Source organism: Symphalangus syndactylus, chromosome 9 (assembly GCF_028878055.3).
Source record: "Symphalangus syndactylus isolate Jambi chromosome 9, NHGRI_mSymSyn1-v2.1_pri, whole genome shotgun sequence".
In the NCBI taxonomy this organism is placed as follows: Eukaryota; Metazoa; Chordata; class Mammalia; order Primates; family Hylobatidae; genus Symphalangus; species Symphalangus syndactylus.
Window position 1 is genome coordinate 63,534,442 of NC_072431.2, and position 26,523 is coordinate 63,560,964.

The 26,523-nt window shown below is 54.2% G+C and overlaps 1 protein-coding gene across 9 annotated transcripts in view; it reads left to right on the forward strand.

Moving 5' to 3' along the window:
• Positions 1-26,523, forward strand: part of MLXIPL (MLX interacting protein like) — a 55,543-nt gene that overhangs the window by 18,628 nt on the left and 10,392 nt on the right. For 3 of the 9 annotated variants that reach the window (XM_055292873.2, XM_055292874.2, XM_055292875.2), the window contains exons 1-7: positions 5,190-5,550; positions 13,385-13,491; positions 22,002-22,084; positions 22,254-22,343; positions 22,655-22,699; positions 23,569-23,770; positions 23,913-23,993. In XM_055292873.2, coding sequence (XP_055148848.1) covers positions 5,258-5,550; positions 13,385-13,491; positions 22,002-22,084; positions 22,254-22,343; positions 22,655-22,699; positions 23,569-23,770; positions 23,913-23,993 — 901 coding nt within the window. In that variant the 5' untranslated portion in view covers positions 5,190-5,257. Of the gene's footprint in view, positions 1-5,185; positions 5,551-13,384; positions 13,492-22,001; positions 22,085-22,253; positions 22,344-22,654; positions 22,700-23,568; positions 23,771-23,912; positions 23,994-26,523 lie in introns of those variants that run through there. The other 6 variants (XM_055292880.2, XM_055292879.2, XM_055292876.2 and 3 more) reach the window with 6 other exon arrangements.

Sequence of the window (26,523 nt, forward strand, 5' to 3'; positions counted from 1 at the left end):
GAATAATTTATAAAAGTGCCTTTTAATTTTTTTAAGAGACAGATTCTCACTCTGTCACCCAGGCTGGAGTATAGTGGCATGTTTATAGCTCACTGCAGCCTCCAACTCTTGGGCTCAAGTGATCCTCTCACCTCAGCCTCTCAAGTAGCTGGAACTACAAGCCCACAAACAGCTAATTTTTAAATTTTTTGTACAGACAGAGTCTTGCTATGCTGCCCAGTCTGGTCTCGAACCCCTGGGCTAAAGCAATTCTCCCCTTGGCCTCTCAAAGTGCTGGGATTACTGGCATGAGCCACCATGCCTAGCAGTGATCCTTGCTCTCGAGGAATTTGCCATCTAGTGGGGAGGAAAAGCACGTGCGTCACTCACTGTGAATGCAAAGCCGAATGAAATTAGACTTGTATTAGAACAAGGGTGGTGCGGCCGGGCACGGTGCCTCACTCCTGTAATTCCAGCACTTTGGGAGGCCAAAGCGGGTGGATCACGAGGTTAGGAGTTCGAGATCAACCTGACCAACATGGTGAAACCCCGTCTCTACAAAAATACAAAAATTGTGGCTCACGCTTCTCATCCCAGCTACTCAGGAGGCTGAGGCAGGAGAATCGCTTGAATCCCGGAGGTGGAGGTTGCAGTGAGCCGAGATCACACCACTGCACTCCAGCCTGGGCGACAGAGCAAGACTTGGTCTCAAAAAAAGAAAAGAAAAGCAAAGAAAAAAACAAGGGTGGTGGGAACTCAGAAATACCCTGGAGAACTTGGGGAAGATGTCATAGGTGGTGGGACTTCAAGGACAGGTGGGCTTTCCCAACAAGGAAGAGCAGGCTGGGTGAAGAGTCCTGAGGACCAAGACTGGAAGGCAGAGAGGACGTGATGTCAGGTGGGATGGCTGGGGACAGCCAGGTATTCACACCACAGTTAGGATCTTGTCCTGCATCTCCATGGACCATGAACAAGACTTGTTTGTACAGAGGCTGTAAACTGCTAGTTATAGTAACAGAGGCTAGAGAAGCAGCAAGAGGGTGAGCCAGCTTACATGTACATAGCTGTGCTATTATCTGGGCAATGGTGCCCTGAACAGGGGGTGCGCGCCTGTGGTCCCATTACAAGTGGCTCACACTTCTAATCCCAACACTTTGGGAGGCTGAAGTGGGAGGATCACTTTGGCCCAGAAGTTTGAGGCTGCAATGAGCTATGACTGCGCCACCGCACTCCAGGCTGGGTGACAAAGCGAGACCCTGTCTCTAAACACAGGAGAAATCAGAATCTGTGGACGTCTTTGCATTTATTGGACACTCTAGTGTTTGGATGTTTTGCATTGTGCAGTCAGGGTTTGTCTTTTCAGCGGTTAGGCTTCTAGAGGTGTTATTAAGCCCTGGAGGAGGGCAGAAATGAGATGCAGATGCCTGTTGAGGGGCAATTCATGGCTGGGGAAGGAGGGATGTTGGGTGAAGGAGAGAATTCACTCATAATCCTCCCACCCGTTCAGATCCAGCTCAGAGGAAAGTCCCCGAAACCGCAGGAGACAACTCTGATGTTTTTAGAGCATGGGGAGAGCACGGTGGGGTGATCTGGAGACACGGCCAGCAGAGACTTGGAGCCAAGATTGCAGGATCCCCAATAAATCACTGAATTCAGGCCGGGCGCGGTGGCTCAAGCCTGTAGTCTCAGCACTTTGGGAGGCCGCGGCGGAAGGATCGTTTGAGCCCAGGTGCTGGAGACCAGCCTGGGCAATATAGTGAGACCTCATCTTTACAACAGCAAAAAGAAGAAGAAAGAAAGAAAACACTGAGTTTGGCCTCCCAATTTTACAGGTAGTGAGACAGATCACCAGTAAGACAGAGAGACAGAGATTTGCCCAGTGTTATTCATGGAATTAGCAGCAGAGCAAGGATCAATTCCGGTCTTCACCTTAGCCAAGGTCCCTGGAGCCAGGAGGTCCCAAGCGAGAGGTGAGGGCGGAGCTGACACTTCCTATCCAACCTCCCCCACAGCACCCCACCTGCTCCTCTTAGTCTCATGCCCCTTTCTTCAAGCATCCCCCAAGTGTCCAGGTACCCAGTGTGGGGGTTCAGGGATGCTGGGATACAGTCTTGCCTCACTGGCCTATGGGGGAGTAGGGGGAGAAGCCAGACAGGCATATAGGGATAAGAAATGATCCTGTCAGCCTCTGTACCAAGGGCCTCAAAAGACGGTTAACTGCCACCTAACAGCTGGCTGCGGTGGCTCACGCCTGTAATACCAACACTTTCGGAGGCTGAGGCAGGTGGATCACTTGTGGTCAGGAGTTCGAGACCAGCCTGGCCAACATGGTGAAACCCCATCTCTACTAAAAATACAAAAATTAGTCGGGCATAGTGGCACACGCCTGTAATCCCGGCTACTTTGGAGGCTGAGGCAGGAGAATCGCTTGAACCCAGGAGGTGGAGGTTGCAGTGAGCCGAGATCGTGCCACTGCACTCCAGTCTAGGTGACAGGGTGAGACTGGTTCAAAAAAAAAAAAAAGAGGGCCACTTGGGGATGGCTCTCTGAAGCAGGGCAGAGCCCCTCCAAAGGAGGGAGAGTGGGGTGAGCATCAGAACCCCCTTTCCTAACCTGGCAGGGATGGGCAGAGAGAATGCACATCCTACAGAAGGCAGCAGGGAGGATGGAGCAGAACAGCTGGGGCTCCTGGGAATGTGATGTGACCATTTGGCAGAGACAGAAGATACCCGGCCAAGGGAGGTGGGTGGAAGGGCTGGCCTGTGAGCAGCCTCGGATAATCACTTTCCTCCCACAGCCAGTGGCTGGGGCCCTCAGGGTACTGCCATGGTGATCCTAGGTGCTGTGTGATCCTCCTGTGGGCTGGAAGAAAGTGCTGTGTGTCAACCTTTTCCAAGGCTGCAACACATGGGAAACCACCTCCTCCGCTTTCCCTAACATGACCACACATAGGATACCTGTCAGAAAGCCAGCGGAGCTTAGCATGTGCCTGCAACTCTTTCCTGTCCCCACCCACTAGTGACATCCTTGGGGGGAAATCTGGAAATCTATGAGACCAGGCTTTGCCGCTGCCCCTCAGAGATGCTTGGGTGTGTTTTTGCTCTCCTGTGCCTCTGAACCCATCTTTGAGGCTGTTAGTTAAAGGCTTCAGTGAGGTGTCAGGTGTGAATGCCTCAGTCTGGTTTCTGTCCTCAAGGTGAGAAAAGAGGCTTCAGAAGCAGAAAGACCATGCACGGTGGCTCACACTTGTAATCCCAAAACTTTGGGAGGCTGAAGCAGATTTCATCTCTACAAAAAAAAAAAGTTAGCCAGGTGTGGTGGCATGAACCTGTAGTCCCAGCTTCTAGGGAGGCTGAGGTGGGAGGATCGCTTTGGCCCAGGAGTTTGAGGCTGCAGTGAGCTATGACTGTGCCTCTGCACTCCAGCCTGGGTGACAGAGCAGGGCCCTGTCTCTAAAAATATACAAATAGGCTGGGCATGGTGGCGCATGCCTATACCAGCACTTTGAGAGGCTGAGGTGGGCAAATCACTTTAAGGTCAGGAGTTTGAGACCAGCCTGGCCGGCATGGCGAAACTTCGTCTCTACTAAAAATACAAAAATTAGCTGGGCATGGTGGTGCGCACTTGTAATCCCAGCTACTCAGGAGGCTAAGGCAGGAGAATCGCTTAAACCTGGGAGGCAGAGGTTGCAGTGAGCCGAGATCGTGCCATTGCACTCCAGCCTGGGCGACAGAGTGAGCATCCGTCTCAAAACAATAAATAAAAATATATAGATAAATAAAAATACAAAGAAGCAGGAACAGAAGCTGGACCTCAGTGTCAGTGAGAGAAGGGGCTCAGAGCTCCTGGGTAGATGCCTGCCTGGGGGATGTCCACCTTCCAGTGAGCCACCCATCCCTACCAGTAACAGTCCCTCGAGGCTCCCCTTGGGCCTCTCTGTGCAGGTAAAGTAATGATCACAATTTTTTTAATATATATTTTTTCTTAAGTATTTTATTTTATTTTTTGAAACAGGATTTCACTCTGTTGCCCAGGCTGGAGTGCAGTAGGGCGCGATCTCGGCTCACTGCAACCTCCACCTCTTGGGCTCATGTGATTCTTCCACCTCAGCCTCCCGAGTAGCTGGGATTACAAGCCAAGCACGCACCATCACATCCGGCTAATTTTTGTATTTTTAGTAGAGAAGAGGTTTAGCCATGTTAGCCAGGCTGGTTTCGAACTCCTGGCCTCAAGTGATCCACCCACCATGGCCTCCCAAAGTGCTAGGATTGAAGGCGAGAGCCATCGTGCCCGGCCACCATGTCGGCCACCATGTTAACTAGAGGTATGAACAACCTCCTGTGGGCCAGGCCCTTCAGGGGCGTTGCCTTGGGCTTACCACATCAGGCTTCTGAGAGGTGGGGGCTTCCAGCTGTGTGGAGGACCCAGAGGAGCTAATATGGGGGGCGGGGGGTGGAGGTGGAGGGCAGGAGTTAGGTGAGGGGAGATGGTGATCTCTGGCCTCACAAGAGGGTGCCCCTGAAAGCACAAACCCCAGGTCCTGAGGCGCTTTCAGGCTCAGGTGTGATAGGGAACCCTTTTATTGTGGAGACAGGGTCTCACTCTGTCATCCAGGCTGGAGTGCAGTGGCGCGATCTCCGCTCACTGCAGCCTCAACCTCTTCGTCTCAAGTGATTCTCCCACTTCAGCCTTCCGAGTAGCTAGGACTACATGCACACGCTACCATGCCTGGATAATTTTTGTATGTTTTGTAGAGACAGGGTTTTGCCATATTGTCGAACTCCTGGGCTCAAGGGATCCTCCCACCTCAGCCTCCCCAGTAGCTGGTATTACAGGCTTTCTCCACTATGACCGGCTAATTTTTGCATTTTTTTGGTAGAGATGGGGGTCTTGCCATATTGCTCAGTCTGGTCTCGAACTCCTGACCTCAAGCCATCCTCCCGCCTTGGCCTCCTAAAGTGCTAGGATTACAGGCAAGAGCCCCTGGCGTCCGGCCTGACCCTTCTTAATATCCCTTCGGAGCAAAGTAGGGGCGGCTTTATCAGGACTCCAAGGAAAGACGGGAAGGGAGATGGGGCCGACTCGCCGGAGCTCCAGAGCACCGGGTTCTCACCTGGCGTAAGGATTATGCTAATACAAGCCCCGCCCCGTCCCAGGCCCCGCCCACCCGATCGGCCTATGGCGTGGGGGCGGGGCTATGTTAATGAGGCCCGGTTGGCCAAGAGCTGCTCCCCGCGCTGCGCGGAGCCTGGACCAGGCGGTGGCGGCGGCGACAGCCATGGCCGGGGCGCTGGCAGGTCTGGCCGCGGGCTTGCAGGTCCCGCGGGTCGCGCCCAGCCCAGACTCGGACTCGGACACCGACTCGGAGGACCCGAGTCTCCGGCGCAGCGCAGGCGGCTTGCTCCGCTCGCAGGTCATCCACAGCGGTCACTTCATGGTGTCGTCGCCGCACAGTGACTCGCTGCCCCGGCGGCGCGACCAGGAAGGGTCCGTGGGGCCCTCCGACTTCGGGCCGCGCAGTATCGACCCCACACTCACACGCCTCTTCGAGTGCTTGAGCCTGGCCTACAGGTGAGGGCGGCTCCGGGCCCCGACGGCCTTGGCCTCCAGGTGGGGATGGGGGGGTCTGGGGCAGGACTGCGCGCTGAGGCCCTCAACACCCCACCCGAGCCCGGTCCTGCGGCTCCCGGAGGCTCCGATCACGCCCTGGACACCCTCTTTCTCCCAGCCCCGAGGTCCTCCTACCGCGGCCCAGCCCGCTGGCCCCTGACGGACCCACGCATTTCTGATTCCCATTCCTCCCCCATTCCCTCTTCCCCGAGGCGCAGACCGCCTGCGCCCCGCCTCTACCTGGACCTCTGGTCCCCTCTCTCTTGTCCCAGCCCCTCCGTCCCTCCAAAAATGCCAGGCGTCCCAGGTCCCTAGGCCACCCGCGCCCATCCCCACTCTCCACTCCGGAGCCACTCCACCCGACCCCCTGCAGGCCTCGGCCTTCTCCCCAGCAGCCCCGGCCCAGGCCCGCCCTATTCCTGGACCCTGAGATACTCCCAGCGCCCCTGATTGTCCCAGTTCATAACCAAAATGGACTGGAACTGGCCCACTCTCACGTCCACCTCCCCGCAATTGCTGAGACACCTCTTCTTGATCTGCTACGTTAAGGGTGGCGGGAGGAGGATGTCCCAGAAATGTCCAAGAGGCGCAGCTCGCAGAGGTTACGCCGGTGCCCGGGAGGCCTGGGTTCGCCTACCCGCGTCGCCACACTAGGCTGAGCGCCGGTCGCTGCCTGGGACCCCCGCTTAGCGCCTCCGAGAGCGCACAGGCCGCGCCCTTCTTCCGCTCCACGCCCCGCGTCCCAGAGGAGGGCGCGAACCCGAGGCCTGGCCCAGTGCCCTGGAGCAAAGTTCCCCGGAGTTGAGGGGCCAGTATAAATTATCAACCGAAAACCCGTAGGGGAAAAAGGGGGATCGGCTGGCCTTGATCTTTTCTCTGTGCAAATATTCCTCTTCCTCCGCGGCGCCTCCTCCCCTTCTGAGAACCGCTGGCTACAGATCGGCACCTGCCTCCCTGCGGGGGAGCGGGAGCTGGGGTGGGGACTGTGAGGGGAGTGTTGCCTGCCCCCAACCGCGGCCGCCCAGCTGCGACCCCATTGGCTGGAGGCGGAGTAACCTTGGCCCACAAGCTCTGGCCCCGGGCCCAGGTCATGTTGCAACCTGATCGGCCAGGGCGCCGGACCCGTGTGGAAAGTTCAAATTCCCGTCCCTTCTCCCTCCCTCCCCAAATGTCACGCGACTGCCTGGGACAGGGCATCTAAGGTCCTGGTACACCGGATGCCGGCACTCCTCCTCCTAAGGGTCTCCCATTTCCTACCCACCCCCAAATTTGGCTGCTCATTATATACTACACATCACTCTATTTGGGAGGGGGCCTCACTTCCAACCCTGACCATGGGTGACCAAAGAGGAGAGGTTCTGGGGAGCTGGCAAGGTAAGGGACAGAGCGCACCCCAAAAATTGCCCCCCGCAAGAGGCTGACTCAAGGCTGATGTAACCCCAGTCAGAGATAGCTGGGGTAGAGAGGACTGTGTTTTCTTCCCAAATACCCAAATATTAATAGTAAATCTCTCTGGCTGGGCACAGTGGCTCCTGCCTGTAAGCCCAGCACTTTAGGAGGCCAAGGTTCTCATCCAAGGATTGCTTGAGCCCAGGAGTTGGAGACCAGCCTGGGCAACATACTGAGAACCTGTCTTTACCAAAAAAAAAAAAAAAATTTTTTTTTTTTTTTTTTTTTGAGACAGGGTTTCGCTCTTGTTGCCCAGGCTGGAGTGCAGTGGTGCCATCTCAGCTCACTGCAACCTCTGCCTTCCGGGTTCAAGAGAATCTCCTGCCTCAGCCTCTTGAGTAGCTGGGATTACAGGCGCCCACCACCTCCAGCTAATTTTTTGTATTTTTAGTAGAGATGGGATTTCACCATGTTGGCCAGGCTGGTCTCAAACTGCTGACCTCAGGTGATCCACCCGCCTCGGCCTCCCAAAGTGCTGGGATTACAGGCGTGAGCCACCACGCCTGGTCAAAAAAAATTTTTTTTAATCAGCCAGGTGTGATGGCGCATTCCTAGTACCAGCTACTGGGGAGTCTAAGGTGGGAGGATCACTTCAGCCCAGGAGGTTGAGGCTCCAGTGAGACATGATTGTGCCACTGCACTCCACCCTGGGTGATAGAGTGAGACCTTGTCGGAAGGAAGGGAGGGAGGGAGGGAGGAAGGGAGGGAGGGAGGGAAGGAGGGAGGGAGGGAGGGAGGGAGGAAAGAAGGAAGGAAGGAAGGAAGGGAGATGGGGGGAGGAAGGAAGGAAGGGAGGGAGGGAGATGGAAGGAAGGAGGGAGATAGAGGGAGATGGAGGGAGGGAGATGGAGGGAGGGAGGGAGATGGAGGGAGGGAGGGAGATGGAGGAGGGAGGGAGATGGAGGGAGATGGAGAGAGAGAGGAAGGGAGGGAGGGAGGGAGATGGAGGGAGGGAGGGAGATGGAGGGAGATGGAGGGTTGGCTCGGTACCAGAAGAGCTTCTAGATTTTCCCATTTGGTAGAGGAAAAGCCCTGAGGCTTGAACTGGGACAGTCTTTTCATCCTCAAAGACCCCCAGTTCCAGGGGTCCCCTGGAGGGGAGCAGATTACAGGGGCTGAGTGTCCCAGGGGAGTGACTGTATGGGAAAAGACAGTAAGGCAGAGTGTTCAGAAGGTGGTGGGAAGAACAGTCAGCTTGAGGGACCTTCCTGAATCAGGGACCAGCCTGACCCAGAGACCAGCCTGCAGAGGCCTGGCAGGGTTTCACCCTCTGCAGGTTAGCGTGGGCAGAGGGAGGATTGAGGAGGCCGTGTTCCGTGGCTCCGTGGGTGGAAGCCTCAGGGAGGTAGTTTCTGGAAGATTCAAGGAAGCTCTTGTTCATGGTCAGAGCTGGCTAGCTTTAGAAAGAGTGGCCTCGAGGGTGCAGGGGAGCAAACAGGACCTGGTTAGGGGGCAATCTAAAAGGAATTCCTGAAAGGTGGGAGGTGGGCAGCTGAATTTGGGGTTTTCTCTACCCCCTCTCTGAGTCTCAGAGTTTTCTTCTCCTTCTATTTATTTATTTATTTATTTATTTTTGGAGACGGAGTCTCACTCTATTGCCCAGGCTGGAGTGCAGTGGCATAATCTCAGCTCACTGTAATCTCCGTCTCCTGAGTTCAAGCAATTCTCATGTCTCAGCCTCCAGAGTAGCTGAGATAACAGGCATGTGCCACCATCCCCAGCTAATTTTTAATTTTCAGTAGAGACGAGGTTTCACCATGTTGGCCAGGCTGGTCTCGAACCCCTGACCTCAAGTGATCTGCCCACCTCAGCCTCCCAAAGTGCTGGGATTACAGGTATGAGCCATCGCGTCCTGCCTTTTTCTTTCTTTTCTTTTTCTTTTTTTTTTTTTTTTTCTGAGACGGAGTCTCACTCTGTTGCCCAGGCTGGAGTGTAGTGGCGCGATCTCAGCTCACTGCAACCTCCACCCAAGGGGTTCAAGCAATTCTCTGCCTCAGCCTCCTGAGTAGCTGGGATTACAGGCGCCCGCCACCACGTCCGGCTAAATTTTTTTTTTTTTTTTTCAGTAGAGATGGGGTTTCACCATGTTGGCGAGGCTGGTCTTGAACTCCTGACTTTGTGATCCACCCATCTCGGCCTCCCAAAATGCTGGGATTACAGGCGTGAGCCACTGGGCCCAGCCCTTTTCTCCTTTTAATAGTTTTTGTTGTTGTTGTTGTTGTTGTTTGTTTGTTGTTGAGACAGAGTCTCGCTGTGACACTCAGGCTGGAGTACAATGGCATGATCTCAGCTCACTGCAACATCCGCCTCCCTGGTTCAAGCAATTCTCCTGCCTCAGCCTCCCGAGTAGTTGGGATTACAGGCACGCACCACCATGCCCAGCTAATTTTTGTATTTTTAGTAGAGACAGGGTTTCTCCATGTTAGCCAGGCTGGTCTTGAACTCCTGACCTCAGGTGATTCGCCTGTCTTGGCCTCCCAAAGTGCTGAGATTATAGACGTGAGCCACCGCACCCGGCCCTATTAATAGTTTTAAATAGAGATAAGGTCTCACTGTGTTGCCCAGCTGGTCTTGAACTCCTGGGTTCAAGCAATCCTCTCCCCTCAGCCTCCCAAAGTACTTAGATTACAGGCCTGCCACTGCTCCCCATCAGACTTTTCTATTGGTCATAAGAAATTTTTTTGTTTTGTTTTGTTTTGTTTGTTTGTTTGTTTGTTTGTTTTTTGAGACGGAGTCTCGCTCTGTCACCCAGGCTGGAGTGCAGCGGTGCGATCTTGGCTCACTGCAAGCTCTGCCTCCTGGATTCACACCATTCTCCTGCCTCAGCCTCCCGAGTAGCTGGGACCACAGGCACCTGCCACCATGCCTGGCCAATTTTTTGTATTTTTAGTAGAGACGGGGTTTCACCGTGTTAGCCAGGATGGTCTCGATCTCCTGACCTCGTGATCTGCCCACCTCGGCCTCCCAAAGTGCTGAGATTACAGGCTTGAGCCACTGCACCCGACCAGAAGTTGTTTGTTTTTTATGAGTTGGCTTCTCACACTGTTGCCCAGGCTGGAGTGCAGTGGCGTGATCACAGCTCACTTCAGCCTTGAACTCCTGGGCTCAAGCGATCTTCCCACTGCAGCCTCCTGAGTAGCTGGGACTAAAGATTGCACCACCATGCCCAGCTAACATTTTTTTTTTTCTTTTTTTGAGACGGAGTCTTGCTCTGTCGCCCAGGCTGGAGTGCAGTGGCACAATCTCGGCTCACTGAAAACTCCGCCTCCCGGGTTAACGCCATTCTCCTGCCTCAGCCTCCCAAGTAGCTGGGACTACAGATGCCCGCCACCACGTCCAGCTAATTTTTGTATTTTTAGTAGAGACGGGGTTTCACGTTGTTAGTCAGGCTGATCTCGAACTCCTGACTTCAGGTGATCCACCCGCCTCGGCCTCCCAAAGTGCTGGGATTACAGGTGTGAGCCACTGTGCCCGGCCCCAGCTAACTTTTTAACTGTCGAAACAGGGTCGCGTTACGCCCTTGCTCCAGGCTGTCTCTTGTCTCACAGCCCCAAATCCTTTTCTTCCTCCTGGGCTTGTATATTGTCACTGTCACATCTCCTCTAACCCTGCCTGGGCCATGAACATCATAACCTTAGCATGGAAGTGGGAGAGAAGGCAGGCAGGTCGAGGGTGCGACACGGGGTGATCAGAATGGGCTGGGAGGTTGCTGGGATACAGACAGGGACAACAGACTCAGGAGTCCCCCACCAGGTGCCACAGAAGAAGCTGGCCCAGGAGGTAGCAGAGTCTCCCGCCACCCCACCTCCATGTCTCTCTGCCAAACAGATGGTGTTTATCTAATTCTCGGAGGGAGGGGCCCAGCCAGTGGCCCAGAGAGCTGGGCTGTGTATCTTATTTGGCTAATGAGGCCTGTTGTCCCTGGTGGGGAGGGGGCAGTCCCCCACCACCACCCCAAAGCAAACACAGGAACTTGGAGACCAGGGAGGAGAGAGGGCCCAATGACCAATGCACTCAAGTGGGGAGAGGCTGCGGAGTCAGACTGGCACCCACCCACGTTTCCACCGCCAGAATGCAGGAAAGACCCCTGGAGGAAGCAGGCATGGTTTTCTGAAAGACTAAGCATTGGTGGCCAGGTACGGTGGCTCATGCCTGTCATCCCAGCACTTTGGGAGGCCAAGGTGGGTGGATACTTGAGGTCAGGAGTTCGAGACCAGCCTGGCCAACACGAGGAAGCCCCGTCTCTACTAAAAATACAAAAGTGAGCCGGGTGTTGTGGCATATGCCTGTAATCCCAGCTACTTGGGTGGCTGAGGCATGAGAATCGCTTGAACCTGGGAGACGGAAGTTGCAGTGAGCCAAGATCATGCCACTGCACTCCAACCTGGGTGGCAGAATGAGACTCCATCTCAAAAAAAAAAAATGGCTAAGACTTGGGGCCTTAGCCTTCCCATCTGAGATCTGAGCAAGGGATGCAAAAGGTGGGCTAGAGGGGACTGGTACACAACCCTGGCTTGTGGATGGAGAGGAGAGAGGGAGGGAGAGACTAGCAGGGGGTCTAAGACCCTGAAAGTCTTGGCCTCCTGGGTCAGCTTCCTGGAGGCAGCAGACTTGGCCTGTGCCTAGCAGGACCCTCACCAGTGTAAGCTCTTCCATCCAGTGAATTTTTTTTCCTTCAAGACAGGATCTTGCTCTGTTGCCCAGGCTGGAGTGCAATGGCGTGATCATAGCTCACTGTAGCCTCAAACTCCTGGGCTGAAGAGATCCTCTGACCTCTGCCTCCCTAGTAGCTAGGACTATAGGCGCATGCCACCACACCTGGCTAATTTTAAAATTATTTTGTAGAGACAGGGTCTTGCTATGTTGCCCAGGCTAGTCTCAAACTCCTGGGCTCAAGCGATCCTCCCGCCTTGGCCTCCCAAAGTGTTGGGATTATAGCCATGAGCTACCGCGCCCAGCCCATCCTGTGGATTTGATGGACAGCTAGGGTTAGAGTGAGGGTGTTCTGTCTCCATGAATACCATTTGCTCATCCTAGCTGCCTTCCTTTGGGATCTGTTGGTTCATTGTCTTCTGCACAGCCCTGAGAAGAGCACACCTTCTCGCTGAGTCCAGGTTGCCATCCTGGGATTCTGGGCATGGCAGACACCAAAAGGACTGTACGATGAAGGCAGTGACTGCCACTCTCTATAAAGAGGCACCCTTGGCCAGGCATGGTGGCTCACATATGTAATCCGAGCACTTTGGGAGGCCGAGGTGGGCAGATCACTTGAGGTCAGGAGTTTGAGACCAGCCTGGCCAACATAGTGAAACCCCGTCTTTACTAAAAATACTAAAAAAAAATAGCTGAACGTGGTGGCACACAACTGTAATCCCAGCTACTCGGGAGGCTGAGGCATGAGAATTGTTTGAATCTGAGAGATGGAGGTTGCAGTGAGCTGAGATCCCACCACTGCACTCCAGCCTGGATGACAGACTGAGACTCTGTCTCAAAAACAAAACGAAACCAAAACAAACCAAACCAAAACAAAACACAGAGGCTCCCTCTCTACCAGGCAAACCATGGCCATTCCGTTTGCCTTTCCTGGGCCTAAGGAGGCCTGAGTGACCTCGGACCTGCCCCTTTCCTCCCTGACTCTCAGGAAGGTCTTTCTTTTTTTCTTTTTTTTTTTTTTTGAGACGGAGGTTCACTCTTGTTGCCCAGGCTGGAGTACAACGGCGTGATCTTAGCTCAGTGCAACCTCCGCCTCCCAGGCTCAAGCGATTCTCCCGCTTCAGCCTCCTGAGTAGCAGAGATTACAGGTGTGCGCCACCACACCCAGCTAATTTTGTGTTTTTAGTAGAGACAGGGCTTCACTATGTTGGACTAGGCTGGTCTCAAACTCCTGACCTCAGGCGATCCACCCGCCTTGGCCTCCCAAAGTTCTGGGATGACAGGCGTGAGCCACTGCACCCAGCCCAGGAAGGTCATTTCTTATTCTCTTAAGTAAGAAATGGGCCTGAGCACTGTCCCCAGCCAGCCTCCAAGACACACCTGTGAGGCCACTGGACATTGTTGTTTCTAGGGCTGAGCTGATCCACAGGTTTCAGCATGGCTTTTGTTCTGTAGTAGACTGACAAACAGGTCTCCCCAGGAAACACAGGGGCCGCTGGTGGGAGTCTGGAAGGGGATTTTGAAGATCTGACTCTTTGGGTAGGAATTTCAGGCAGGTTGGGTTGGGGGGCCAGATTTGGAGGGGCCCCTCAAATGCCAACCATAGATGGATGCCTAGTGCATGGGGAATATGGGGACCAGCCTCTGTGGCAGCACTGGGTCTCCCTAACCCTACTCCTCTCCTCTTTGACAGTGGCAAGCTGGTGTCTCCCAAGTGGAAGAATTTCAAAGGCCTCAAGCTACTCTGCAGAGACAAGATCCGCCTGAACAACGCCATCTGGAGGGCCTGGTATATCCAGTGTGAGTGGGTACCACCAGCCTCCCAAGCCAGGAGGGACCACCCCCTCCAACCCTCCTGCCAGAGGGTTCTACATGGTGGCTGCCCAGGAAAACCCCCAGGGCCCTCAAGGCCAGCACTAGCAGAGTTCTGTCAACCTTTTTTTTTTTTTTTGAGACATAGTCTTGCTCTGTTGCCCAAGGTGGAGTGCAGTGGTGCCATCTCGGCTCACTGCAACTTCAAGCCATTCTCCTGCCTCAGCCTTCCAAGTAGCTGGGACTGCAGGCACCCACCACCATGCCCAGATAATTTTTATATTTTTAGTAGAGACAGTTTCACCATATTGGCCAGGCTGGTCTCGAACTCCTGACCTCAAGTGATCTGCCCACCTTGGCCTCCCAAAGTGCTGGGATTACAGGCATGAGCCACCACGCCCGACCCTGATAGCCTTTTAGGGGGAGACCAGGCCCCCAGCACCAGGACTCCTGAATAGCTCCTGACCTCCAGGGGGTCTCGGGGAATATGTCCCAAAGGGTGCTTTCCACTGTGAAGCTGGGCACAGCAGAGGTCACCCCTCAGTAGCACTAGGGTAGGCTGAGATTTGAGGACAGTTCAAAGCCCATTTTGCATCCATTAGCATAGTTGGGTGCCTTGAATGCCAGGGTAAAAAGGGCCATTAGACACTAGTGGGGCCAACTGCATCACTTTGTAAATGGAGAAACTGAGGATCCTGCATGGGTCTCCACCAGCCTTTCATTGAAGTCCTTCCTGAATATCCAGTAGGTGCCCACCACGGAGAATTGGGCAGAGGGGATCCAGAGAGGCCATGCCATCTAGTGGAAGGAACTCTGGACTTAGAGTTGCCCAGAGCTAGTTCCTCCACCCCATCTCTGCCCCTTGCTGGCTGTGTGACTTCAGGCTAGTTGCCTAGCCTCTCTGAACTTGCTTCCTTATCTATAAAAACGAGGCCACAGTGGCTCACGCCTGTAATCCCAGCACTTTGGGAGGCCAAGGCGGGCAGATCACGAGGTCAGCAGATCAAGACCATCCTGGCTAATGCAGTGAAACCCTGTGTCTACTAAAAATACAAAAAATTAGCTGGGCGTGGTGGCTAGTGCCTGTAGTCCCAGCTACTTGGGAGGCTGAGGCAGGAGAATGGCGTGAACCCAGGAGGCGGAGCTTGCAGTGAGCTGAGATCGAGCCACTGCACTCCAGCCTGGGCAACAGGGCGAGACTCCATCTCAAAAAAAAAAAAAAAAGGCAAAACAAAAAACGAGGCCAATAGTCCCACCTTTCATGGTTGGTATGGAGATAACAGTTATTCAAGGGTGTTGCCACTAAGTTGGTGTCCAATACATGATGTACCCTTAAGGAGGTCACATTCATTTGGGAACACCCCACTCCCCATGGCAGGGCAGCAGAGGCAGAGAGGACTTGGATCTGTCAGCCCTGTGTTGGGACCTCATCCAGCTCAGGTTCTGCTGCAGGATCAAAGGCTGCACTGAGCTGGGAATGCAAAGCCCAGGAGAGACCACACGCAGTATTCTCTGTCCTCGCCCCACTGGATTTCATCTAAGCAGGGAGAGGGTGTGTTTTCTGGTTTCCATTTATCTACATGCCAGGCACTTTCGTAAATCACCTTATTTAAGGCTTCCTAGCAACCCTGGGAGATAGGTTTTATTACCGCCATGTTATGGATGAGCAACTGAGGCTCAGAAGGTAAGTGACGTATTCAGGTTCACAGAGCGTAAAAGAAGCAGAGCTGGGGCTGGCTGGAAGTCCACAGTTGCCTGACTCCAAATTGTGGGGGGTTTTATTGTTTGGTTTGGTTTTGTTCTTTTTTTTTTTTTTTTTTCGAGATGGAGTCTCGCTCTGTCGCCCAGGCTGGAGTGCAGTGGCGCGAGCTCGGCTCACTGCACGCTCCGCCTCCCTGGTTCACGCCATTCTCCTGCCTCAGCCTCTCCAAGTAGCTGGGACTACAGGCGCCCGCCACCACGCCCGGCTAATTTTTCTTTGTATTTTTAGTAGAGACGGGATTTCACCGTGGTCTCGATCTCCTGACCTCGTGATCCGCCCGCCTCGGCCTCCCAAAGTGCTGGGATTACAAGCGTGAGCCACTGCGCCCGGCCTGTTTTGTTTTTTAATACGAAATCTTGTTCATGTCGCCCATGCTGGAGTGCAGTGGCATGATCTTGGCTCACTGCAACTTCCGTCTCCCTGGTTTAAGAGATTCTCCTGCCTCAGCCTCCTGCACCTCTCCTGGGGCAAGAAGGACTTTCCACTTTGTGTTGTCTCGTGTTGGTTGTTTACTTCCCTTATCTCTCCCGCTAAACTGTGGGCACCAAGTAGCTGGGATTACAGGCGCCAGCCAAATTTTGTATTTTTAGTGGAGACAGGGTTTCACCATGTTATCCAGGCTGGTCTCGAACTCCTGACCTCAGACGATCTGCCCGCCTCAGCATCCCAAAGAGCTGGGATTATAGGCGTGAGCCACCACACCCAGCCTGGAGAAGAAATTTCTGATGACAGCTGAGGCATGATGTCACCTGGGGTCCTCACCCAGACACTATTGCACAAGTTGCTGGAAGGACCCCAGGTTCAGAATCAGACAGAGTGAGGTTTCAGTCAAGCCCTAGCATGCCCTAACTGTGTGGGCTTGGGAAAGTCTCTAGCCTCCCGGAGTCGAAGCTTGCTATTTGTAAAAAATGGGAATGACAGGTCCTATTTGTTTTTTCTTGGTTTTCTTTTTTTGAAACAGTCTTGCTCTGTCACCCATGCTGGAGTGCAATGGCATGATCTCGGCTCACTGCAACCTTCACCTCCCAGTTCAAGCAATTATTGTGCCTCGGCCTCTCAAGTAACTGGGGCTACAGGCACCTGCCACCATGCCTGGCTAATTTTTGTATTTTTAGTAGAGACGGGGTTTCACCATGTTGCCCAGGCTGGTCTTGAACTCCTGGCCACAAGTGATCTGCCCGCCTCGGCCTCCCAAAGTGCTGGGATTGCAGGCACGAGCCACTGCGCCTGGCCAATAGGTCCTATTTCTGAGGTTCACTGAGTTTTCAGTGAGATCATTCGTATCTCACTGTCATAGTCATAGAAGCACGTGACACACATACAACAAATGTCAAGACCACTCCTCCTCCCTAAACGCCGAAGTTTTGAAGGTGGGCTTCACGGGAGCGGGGAGGAGAAGGGCTACTGGGCTTGACGCCCCTAACGTCTTGCCTTAGGGCTCAAGCAAGAAGGGCTCTGCCACCCCCTGCAGGCTCCTAGCCTCTAAGATCCTTCCTTTCCTGATCCAACAGTCATACTCCCACACTCTGAAATCGTCTTGGTTTCCTGGGAGCTCCCCGGCACTTTGCACTGCTCCTGGGGCAAGAAGGACTTTGCATTGTCTCATGTTGTTTGTTTACGTTCCTTATCTCTTCTGCTAAGCTGTGGGCACCCTGCCTGATTCATCCATGTGTCCTGTCCCAGTACCTGTCCCAGCATAGGTGCAAAGGGTTAGGCGGCTGAATGAAGGGATAAACTTATCAGTGTTAAACAAAGCCTGCCCCAGCCCCCAGGAAGCCACATGGTTACAGCCTTTCCATGAGAAACAGTCCAGAGCATGGGATCTCTGGGCTGGGGAGGGGGGAATCACTTGGCCCTGACTCTCTGAGAGCCCTGGACAAACTTTTTTTTTTTTTTTTGAGATGGGGTCTCACTCTGTTGCTCAGGCTGGAGTGCAATGGTGCGATCTTGCCTCACTGCAGCCTCCTCCTCCGGGGTTCAAGCGATTCTCCTGCCTCACCCTCCTGAGTAGCTGGGACTACAGGTACACACCACCACGCCCGGCTAATTTTTTGTATTTTCAGTAGAGACAGGGTTTCTCCATGTTGTCAGGCTGATCTCGAACTCCCGACCTCAGGTGATCGACCACCTCAGCCTCCCAAAGTGCTGGGATTACAGGCGTGAGCCACCGCGCCCGGCCTAACAAACTTTATTTTATTTTATTTTTTGAGACAGGGTCTCGTTTCGTCACCCAGGCTGGGGTGCAGTGGAGCCAACATAGCTCACTGCGGCCTCCAATTCCTGGGCTCAAGCAATTCCCCCACCTCGGCCTCCCTAGTAGCTGGGATTACAGGCATGCGCCCCCACACCCAGCTATTTTTTATTTTTTATTTTTTGTAGGGGCAGGGTCTCACTAGGTTGCTCAGGCTGGTCTCAAACTCCTGGCCTCAAGCAATCCTCTCAGTTCAGCCTCCCAAAATGTTGGGGCTACAGGCGTGAGCCACCACACCGCACCAGGACAAACTTCATCTTTGCTGGTGTTCATTTCCTCATCTGGAAAGTGAGGGGCAGACACACTTTGAGACCCGCCTTCCTTATCTAGCCCCCTGGGAGTCTACGCACCCAAGGACCCAGCCCTTTGTTTTCTGTCTAATCTGGGCCCAGAAACCAGGACAAAACCCCTCCTTCAATCCTATCAGTGTCCATTTTGGAGAATGCTTTTTTTTTTTTTTTTTGAGACAGTCTCGGTCTGTCACCCAGGCTGGGGTGCAGTGGTGCGATCTCAGCTCACTGCAACCTCTGCCTCCCGGGTTCAAGCAATTCTCATGCCTCAGCCTCCCAAGTAGCTGGGATTACAGACATGCACCACCACGCCTGGCTAATTTCTGTATTTTTAGTAGAGATGGGATCTCACTATGTTGCCTAGGCTGGTCTTGAATTCCTGGATTCAAGTAATACGCCCGCCTTAGCCTCCCAAAGTGCTGGGATTACAGGCGTGAGCCACTGTGCCCAGCAGATTTTGGAGAATGTTCTTTAGGACAGAACTTTGTAAATGATGCTAAAAAGCCCTAGTAAATTTCATGTTCCAGTGGTCCCCCTTCCTCTGTGTCCTCGTTTGTCCCAGAGGAAGTTGGCTAGGGCAGGAAGGGTCAGCAGTTGTTCTCTTTGTCAGAGCAGCCAGGAAAAGTCTCAGGTTGCCTCTAAGTAGACCAGCTGTGTGTCAAGCTCTGTGCCAAAGGCAGGAGCTGCTTTCACTCCCTGTGGCAAGGCGAGCATGTAAAGACCTGACAGGCCAGGGTGGAGGGGAGGTGAGCAGCACTGTGGGCTTTGGGAGGCAGGAAGGCTTCCTGGAGGAGGTGCTATCCTGAACTGTGGGCAGAGGAGGGAAGGTAAGAGGGGCTTTCCTGATAGAATAAGACCAGAAGGGCCGGATGTGGTGGCTCACGCCTGTAATCCCAGCACTTTAGGAGGCCGAGGCAAGCGGATCACTTGAGATCAGGAGTTCGAGACCAGCCTTGCCAACATGGAGAAACCCCGTCTCTACTAAAAATACAAAAATTAGTGGGGCGTGGTGGTGCACACCTGTAATCCCAGCTACTAGGCAGGCTGAGGCAGGAGAATTGCTTGAACCCAGAAGGCAAAGGTTGCGGTGAGCCGAGATCAGGCCACTGCACTCCAGCCTGGGTGACAGAGTGAGACTTCATCTTAAAAAAAAAAGAAAAAAAAAAAAGGTGGGCTGTGTGGCTTCAAGGTGAGGTGTATAGAGACAGGGAGGCCAGGCACAGTGACTCACGCCTATAATTCCAGCATTTTGGGAGGCCGAGGCAGGTGGATCACCTGAGCTCAGGAGTTTGAGACCAGCCTGGCCAACATAGTGAAACCCCATCTCTACCAAAAATACAAAAAAACAGCCGGGCATGGTGTCACATGCCTGTAGTCCCAACTACTCGAGAGGCTAAGGTGGGAGGATCACTCAAGCCTGGGAGGTGCAGGCTGCAGTGAGCCAAGGCCGTAGCACTGTACCACTGCTCTCCAACTTGGGTGACAAGAGTGAGACCCCATCTCAAAAAAAGGAGACAAGGAGCTGGGAGAAGCAAGTGGTGGCCCAGTCATGAGGAGGCGGAGGGGCTTGGAAGCCAAGCTAAGGAGTGTGGACTTTGTCCCAGAGGTAGTAGGGAGCCATGGAGGGTTCCGGACCTGAACTGCACTTTAGAAAGAATTGTCCTGGCTGCAACTGGAAAATGAGCCTAGAGTGTGAAGCTGGAGTCAGGGAGGTCCCTGTGAGAAATGACACCAGGCCAGGGGGTGACACAGTGAGAGAGGATGGAGGGGAGGGGACAGTAGGAGAAATGTCACAGATCCTATGAGATTGAGATTTTTTATCTCAATTAGACCTGGAATATAACAGTCAGACCTGGAATGCTGGGAGTCAGTGGGGTTTTTGTGGCAAGTTTTGGGACATCCTAGGGAGGGTCCCCAGGCAGCTGGATATGAGGCTAGAGCAGGAAAGGGCCAGAGTGAGAGAGGCTGCACGGTGGGCATTGCAAAGGAGTCAGTGAAAAGTGGTCAGGGGCTGGGAGCGGTGGCTCATGCCTGCAATCCCAGCACTTTGGGAGGCTGAGGCAGTCAGATCGCTTGAGCCCAGGAGTTTGAGAACAGCCTGGGCAACATGGTGAAACCATGTTGAATTTTTTAAAAAATTCACAAATTAGCTGGGTGCAGTAGTATACACCTGTAGTCCCAGCTACTCTGGAGGCTGAGGTGGGAGGATCACTTGCACCCAGGAGGCGGAGATCGAAGTGACCCAAGATCCCTGCCACTGCACTCCAGCCTGGGCAACAGATTGAGACCTTGTCTCAAGCACGCACACACACACACACACACACACACATGAAGTGGCCAGGGCCCGGTGAGGTGGCTGACACCTGTAATCCCAGCACTTTGGGAGGCTGAGTTGGGGGATCATTTGAGGTCAGGAGTTTGAGACCAGCCTGACCAACATGGTGAAACCACGTCTCTATTGAAAATACAAAAAATTAGCCGGGCGCGGTAACGCATGCCTGTAATTCCAGCTACTTGGGAGGCTGAGGCAGGAGAATCGCTTGAACCAGGGAGGTGGAGGTTGCAGTGAGCTGAGATGGTGGCACTGCACTCTAGCTTGGGCAACAAGAGTGAAACGCCATCTCAAAAAAAAAAAAAAAAAAAAAAAGTGGCCAGGGAAGCTAGGAGATAAAGAAAAGCCTCGTGAGCCCAGGAATTTGAGGCCAGTCCAAGCAACATAGTGGGGCCCTGTCTCTACCAAAAAATTAAAAATAACAGTAATAAAAAGGAAGACGCCAGGCACAGTGGCTCATGCCTGTAATCCCAACCTTGGCCTCCCTTGGGAGGCCAAGACAAGAGGATTCCTTGAGCTCAGGAGTTCGAGACCAGCCTGGGCAACACAGGGAGACCCTGTCTCTACAAAAAATTTAAAAATTAGCCAGACATGGTGGCGTATGCCAGAGGCTGAGGCAGGAGGATCTCTTGAGCCCAGGAGGTCAAGGCTTCAGTGAGCTATGATTGCACCACTGCACTCTGGCCTGGGCAACAGAGCAAGACCCTGTTTCAAAAACAACAACGACAACAAAAAAAGAGCCTGGAATGTGTGTTGGGGCCAAGGACAAGAGCCTGGGGAGAGGTCAGGATTGGAGACTGGGAGGGGAGGTGGAGGCCTGGAAGAGGACACAGGTTGGTGGTCAGAAGTGAACCAAGGGTGGTTCTCTGCAATGAAAGTGGGTAGTGCCAAGCCTTCTGAGGCAGAGGACCCAAGGCTCTAGGCCCCTGGCCTGCCAGTCTAACCAGGACTTTCTTTTTTTCTTTTTTGAGATGGATTCTCGCTCTGTCACCAGGCTGGAGTGCAGTGGCGTGATCTCACTGCAACCTCTGCCTCCCAGGTTCAAGCGATTCTCCTGCCTCAGCCTCCCAAGGAGCTGGGACTACAGGCATGTGCCACCATGCACGGCTAATTTTTGTATTTTTAGTGGAGACAGGGTTTCACCATGTTGGCCAGGCTGGTCTTGATCTCCTGGCCTCGTGATCCACCCACCTAGGCCTCCCAAAGTGCTGGGATTACAGGTGTGAGCCACCGCGCCTGGCCCTAACCGGGACTTTCTGGAGGCAGCTCACTCTCTGTGGCCTATGGCCCCACAATCCATTCAGCAGTCTTTGCAAGTGTACCTATGGGGCTCCAGAGGAACCCAGAGGTGTGGGAGGTTGGATTCACAGTGCCCTGTAGGGAAGATCAGGCTGGGTGTGGTGGCTCAAGCCTGTAATCCCAGCACTTTGGAAGGCTGAGGCAGGTGGATCATCTGAGGTCAGCAGTTCTAGACCAGCCTGGCCAACATGGTGAAACCCCGTCTCTACTAAAAACACAAAAATTAGCTCGGCCTGGTGGTGGGTGCCCGTAATGCCAGCTACTCAGGAGGCTGAGGCAGGAGAATCGCTTGAACCTGGGAGCTGGAAGTTGCAGTGAGCCCACATCACGCCATTGCACTCCAGCCTGGGCAACAAGAGTGAAACTCTATCTCCAAAAAAAAAGGAAGATCTAGGAGGCTAGAGCATCATCCGAGAAGACTTCCTGGAGGAGGCAGCATGGGCACTTAATCTGAACGTCAAAGGCCAAGCAGGATTTCGTTGGGCGTCACTTGAGTCCCAGTCCCCTGGGGTGAGGTGGGGGATGAGGAAGCTGGGTGCCCCTGACCTGGCCCCCTTCTCTCAGATGTGGAGCGGAGGAAGAGCCCCGTGTGTGGCTTCCTGACCCCCCTGCAGGGGCCTGAGGCTGATGCGCACCGGAAGCCGGAGGTAGCTGGGTTCTGGACTGCTTGCCCACCTGCCCACCTGCCCACCCACCAAGACCAGCCCCTGCCTCCTGTAGCCTTGGGCTGAGCAGACAGGGATGGGGTGAGGGGTGGGAGATGGGTGTGCGGTGCTCCCCTCCCTACTGATCCCCCTCCCCTGGCCCCCACCCCAGGCCGTGGTCCTGGAGGGGAACTACTGGAAGCGTCGCATCGAGGTGGTGATGCGGGAGTACCACAAGTGGCGCATCTACTACAAGAAGCGGGTCAGTGCGGGAGGGCCAGGGAGGCCCCAGAACTTTCTCCTGCGGCTGCCGGCTACCGCCCGCCTCGGAAGATCCCCGGAAAGGGGATCCTGACCCCCCAGCCTTCGCCCCTCGGGCCCTCCATTCAGTCCCGGGCCGACAGCGCCACCGTGTGGCCACAGGGTCTCCTAGCAGCCTCCTTACCCAGGGGTCGGGGGAGCTCCTAATGGGAGATGGGGGATCTCATTGCTTGTGAGTAGAGGAGGCTTTTGGGGGAAAGTGATGCAGGATGGGGCAAGGGATCCGGTGTCCATCTCTGTGTGTCCCTGCAGCTCCGTAAGCCCAGCAGGGAAGAGGACCTCCTGGCCCCTAAGCAGGTGGGTGCTCTGTAAGTCCAGCAGGCAAGGGCATCTCTTTGCCCCCCAAGTAGGTGGGAGGCAGAGTTGACAGCTTCCGCCTGAGCAGGCAGGGCAGTGGCTGGGCGTGAGGGTGGGATGTGGGATGTAACTGCCATCCTGTGGTTCATTTGTTGAGCTCTTCTCTTCTTGGGGGGTGGGGGTGAGGTGGTGAGAAGACCCCAGGTCATTGAGCAAGTGGTGGGAGGCATGGGAGAACAGAGGGACCAGGCTGGGCGCGGTGGCTCACGCTTGTCATCCCAGCACTTTGGGAGGCCGAGGCGGGTGGGTCATCTGAGGTCAGGAGTTCGAGACCAGCCTGGCCAACATGGTGAAACCCCGTCTCTACTAAAAGTACAAAAATTAGCCGGGCATGGTGGTACATGCCTGCAATCCCAGCTACTCAGGAGGCTGAGACAGGAGAATCGCTTGAACCTGGGAGGTGGAGATTGCAGTGAGCTGAGATCGTGCCGCTGCACTCCAGCCTGGGCAACAGAGTGAGACTCTGTCTCAAAAAAAAAAAACAAAAACAAAAACAAAAACAAAAACAAAACAAACAAGAAAAAAACAGAGAGACCAAAGAACTGGGGTCCCAAACAGGAAAAAATCTAAAGGGCAGGAAGGGAGCCCCCGTATCTGCATCCTGGTCTGTCTCCTGGGGGAAGTTCTTAGAGGCCAGTAGAGTGATCCTGGCCTTTCAAGCAGCAAGCTAGGTCCACTAGGGAAAGGTGACAGAGGTGTGAACAGACAGGCCCTCTGTCCTGCTGACTACTTGGCCCTGGAGAGGGGTGATATGGAAGGCCGGAGCAGTGGGAGCTCTTTAGCGGCTGCTGACGGTTCTGTCTCCCTAGGCGGAAGGCAGGTGGCCGCCGCCGGAGCAATGGTGCAAACAGCTCTTCTCCAGTGTGGTCCCCGTGCTGCTGGGGGACCCAGAGGAGGAGCCAGGTGGGCGGCAGCTCCTGGACCTCAATTGTTTTTTGTCCGACATCTCGGACACTCTCTTCACCATGACTCAGTCCGGCCCTTCGCCCCTGCAGCTGCCGCCTGAGGATGGTGAGGGTCTGAGAAGGGGCAGGGGAGAGGGGTGAAGGCCTGTGGGATTCCAGGAGGCCAAGGGAGGGATGGCTGGGGATGGGGGTGGGGACCCCCGCTCCTCCCTGCCTGCTGCTGCTGATGTCGCCACTGCTGCCTCCAGCCTACGTCGGCAATGCTGACATGATCCAGCCAGACCTGACGCCACTGCAGCCAAGCCTGGATGACTTCATGGACATCTCAGGTGGGGCGAGCCCCTCCCCAGGTGGGGTGGACGGGCAGGGTCCATTTGAGGAAGGCCGATGAGCCCATCCCAGGCCCCTCTGGGAGGGCTGATAGTCTGGGTCGTTTCTTTTTTTCTGTCTTTTTTTTTTTTTTTTTTTGAGATGGCGTCTCACTCTGTCACCAAGGTTGCAGTGCAGTGGTGCCAACCTCTGCCTCCCAGACTCAAGTGATCCTCCCACCTCAGCCTCCTGAGTAGCTGGGACTACAGGTGTGCACCACCACACCCGGCTAATTTTTTTTGTATTTTTGGTAGAGATGGGGTTTCACCATGTTGCCCAGGCTGGTCCCAAACTCCTGAGCTCAAGCCATCCTCTTGCCTTGGCCTCCCAAAGTGCTGGGATTACAGGCATGAACCACCATACCTGGCAGGTCTGGGTGGTTTCTGAGGGTTCTTCCTGGCCTCCTTTTGTCCAGCTGGTGTGGCTTCCAATGAGGGCAGGGCCCAAGAGAGTACCTGGCCAGGGAACCAGGGGCTCCCAAGAAAGCAGTGAAGGCTGGGACCCTCTCAGGGGAGAGAAGAACTTTGAATTATTTGGTTCTATTTATTTTTCACACAATGCATTTTAAAACTATTTGCTAGGCTGGGCATGGTGGCTCACGCCTGTAATCCCAGCACTTTTGGGAGGCCGAGTCGGGCGGTGAGGTCAGGAGTTCGAGACCAACCTGACAAATATGGTGAAACCCTGTATCTACTAAAAGTACCAAAATTAGCCGGGTGTGGTGGCGGGCACCTGTGATCCCAGCTACTCGGGAGGCTAAGGCAGGAGAATCGCTTGAACCTGGGAGGCAGAGGTTGCAGTGAGCCGAGATCACGCCGCTGCACTCCAGCCTAGGTGACAGAGCAAGACTCTGTCTCAAAAAAATTAAAATAAACAATAAAACTATTTACTAGAGGACATTTCAAACATGCACTAGTAGAGAAAGAGTAGTTCAGCAAAAACCTCCCAAGTCACCATCACTGATGTCACCGACTTATCAACTCTTGGCCAGTCTTCTTTTATTTAGACCACATTCCTTCTTTTCTGTTATATTTCTATTTTATTTTATTTTATTTTATTTTATTTTATTTTATTTTATTTTATTTTTGAGACAGGGTCTCATTCTGTTGCCCAGGCTAGAGTACAGTGGCACAATCACAGCTCACTGCAGACTCAACCTCCCAGGCTCAAGTGATCCTCCCACCTCAGCCTCCCGAGTAGCTGGGACCACAGGCACGCACCATTATGCCTGGCTAATTTTTTTTATTTTTTGAAGAGACAGGGCCTCCCTGTATTGCCCAGGCTGGTCTAGAACTCCTGGGCTCAAAAGATCCTCCCACCTCAGCCTCCCAAAGTGCTGGGATTACAGGTGTGTGCCACCGTGCCCAGTGCGTTATTTTAAAGAACATCCCAGGCGTGCATCATATCTTGTAAAGCTTTTTTTTTTTTTTTTTTTTTTTGAGACGGAGTCCCACTCTGTCGCCCAGGTTGGAGTGCAGTGGCTCCATCTCGGCTCACTGCAGCCTCCGCCTCCCAGGTTCAAGCGATTCTTGTGCCTCAGCTTCCTGAGTAGCTGGGATTACAGGCACGCGCCACCACGCCCAGCTAATTTTTGTATTTTTAGTAGAGACGGGGTTTTGCCATGTCGGCCAGGCTGGTTTTGAACTCCTGACCTCAAGCGATCCTCCCACCTGGGCCTCCCAAAGTGCTGGGATTACAGGTGTGAGCCACCGCGTCTGGCCTAAAGCAATTTTTGTAAGTCGTGAGTGTCCCTGCCTCCCCCTCCTGACCCCAGGGCCACCAAGTTACTGATTCCTCAGTGTCCTCCCAGAGATGCTCCTGTCGGTAGATGCACATGTGGACAAATGTCTCTGTTGTCACAATTGACTTTCCAAGTGGCCTTCCTCACTTCGCTGTAGGTCTTGCAGGTTATTCCGACAGCCACACATTTAGGGACCCCTGGAGCTATGTGTGGGCCAGGTAGATATCCAGGCTCAGCCCATCTCATGGAAGCCCCCGGGGACAGAAAGAGGGTCCCTGGAATAAAGGCTTAGTCTTAGTGACCTCCTAATTCCTTCCCCACAGGGTCCTGGGCCTGTCAATCAAGAGGTGGAGGCCTATGGGGCGGGAACTAGGGAATGAGGAACCACCCCCACCCCTGTTCCAGCCCTGGGAGGGGGTGGGGGCTGCCCGGGGGCAGAAGTGTGCATGGCAGTGCCCTGGGAGCAGGCCAGCCTGGGAGGGCAGCAGCCCTGTCTGGGCACACAGCACCCGGCCACAGGTAGGAGCCCAGCCACCCCCACCTGGGGGAGACCAGCAGGGACTGGGGCTAGGAGGTGATGTCTGGCAAGCCCGGGTGGCTGCCGGCGCATGGGGGGACAAGTGTGGGCCACACAGAGGAGGTGGCTGGTGTGGCCCTCTCTTATCAAACATTCCATTTACCCAGAGGGCAGAGCGCACTGGTACCACCAAGACGGCAGCTCTCGTTGCCCCCAAGAGTCTCCCATTGGG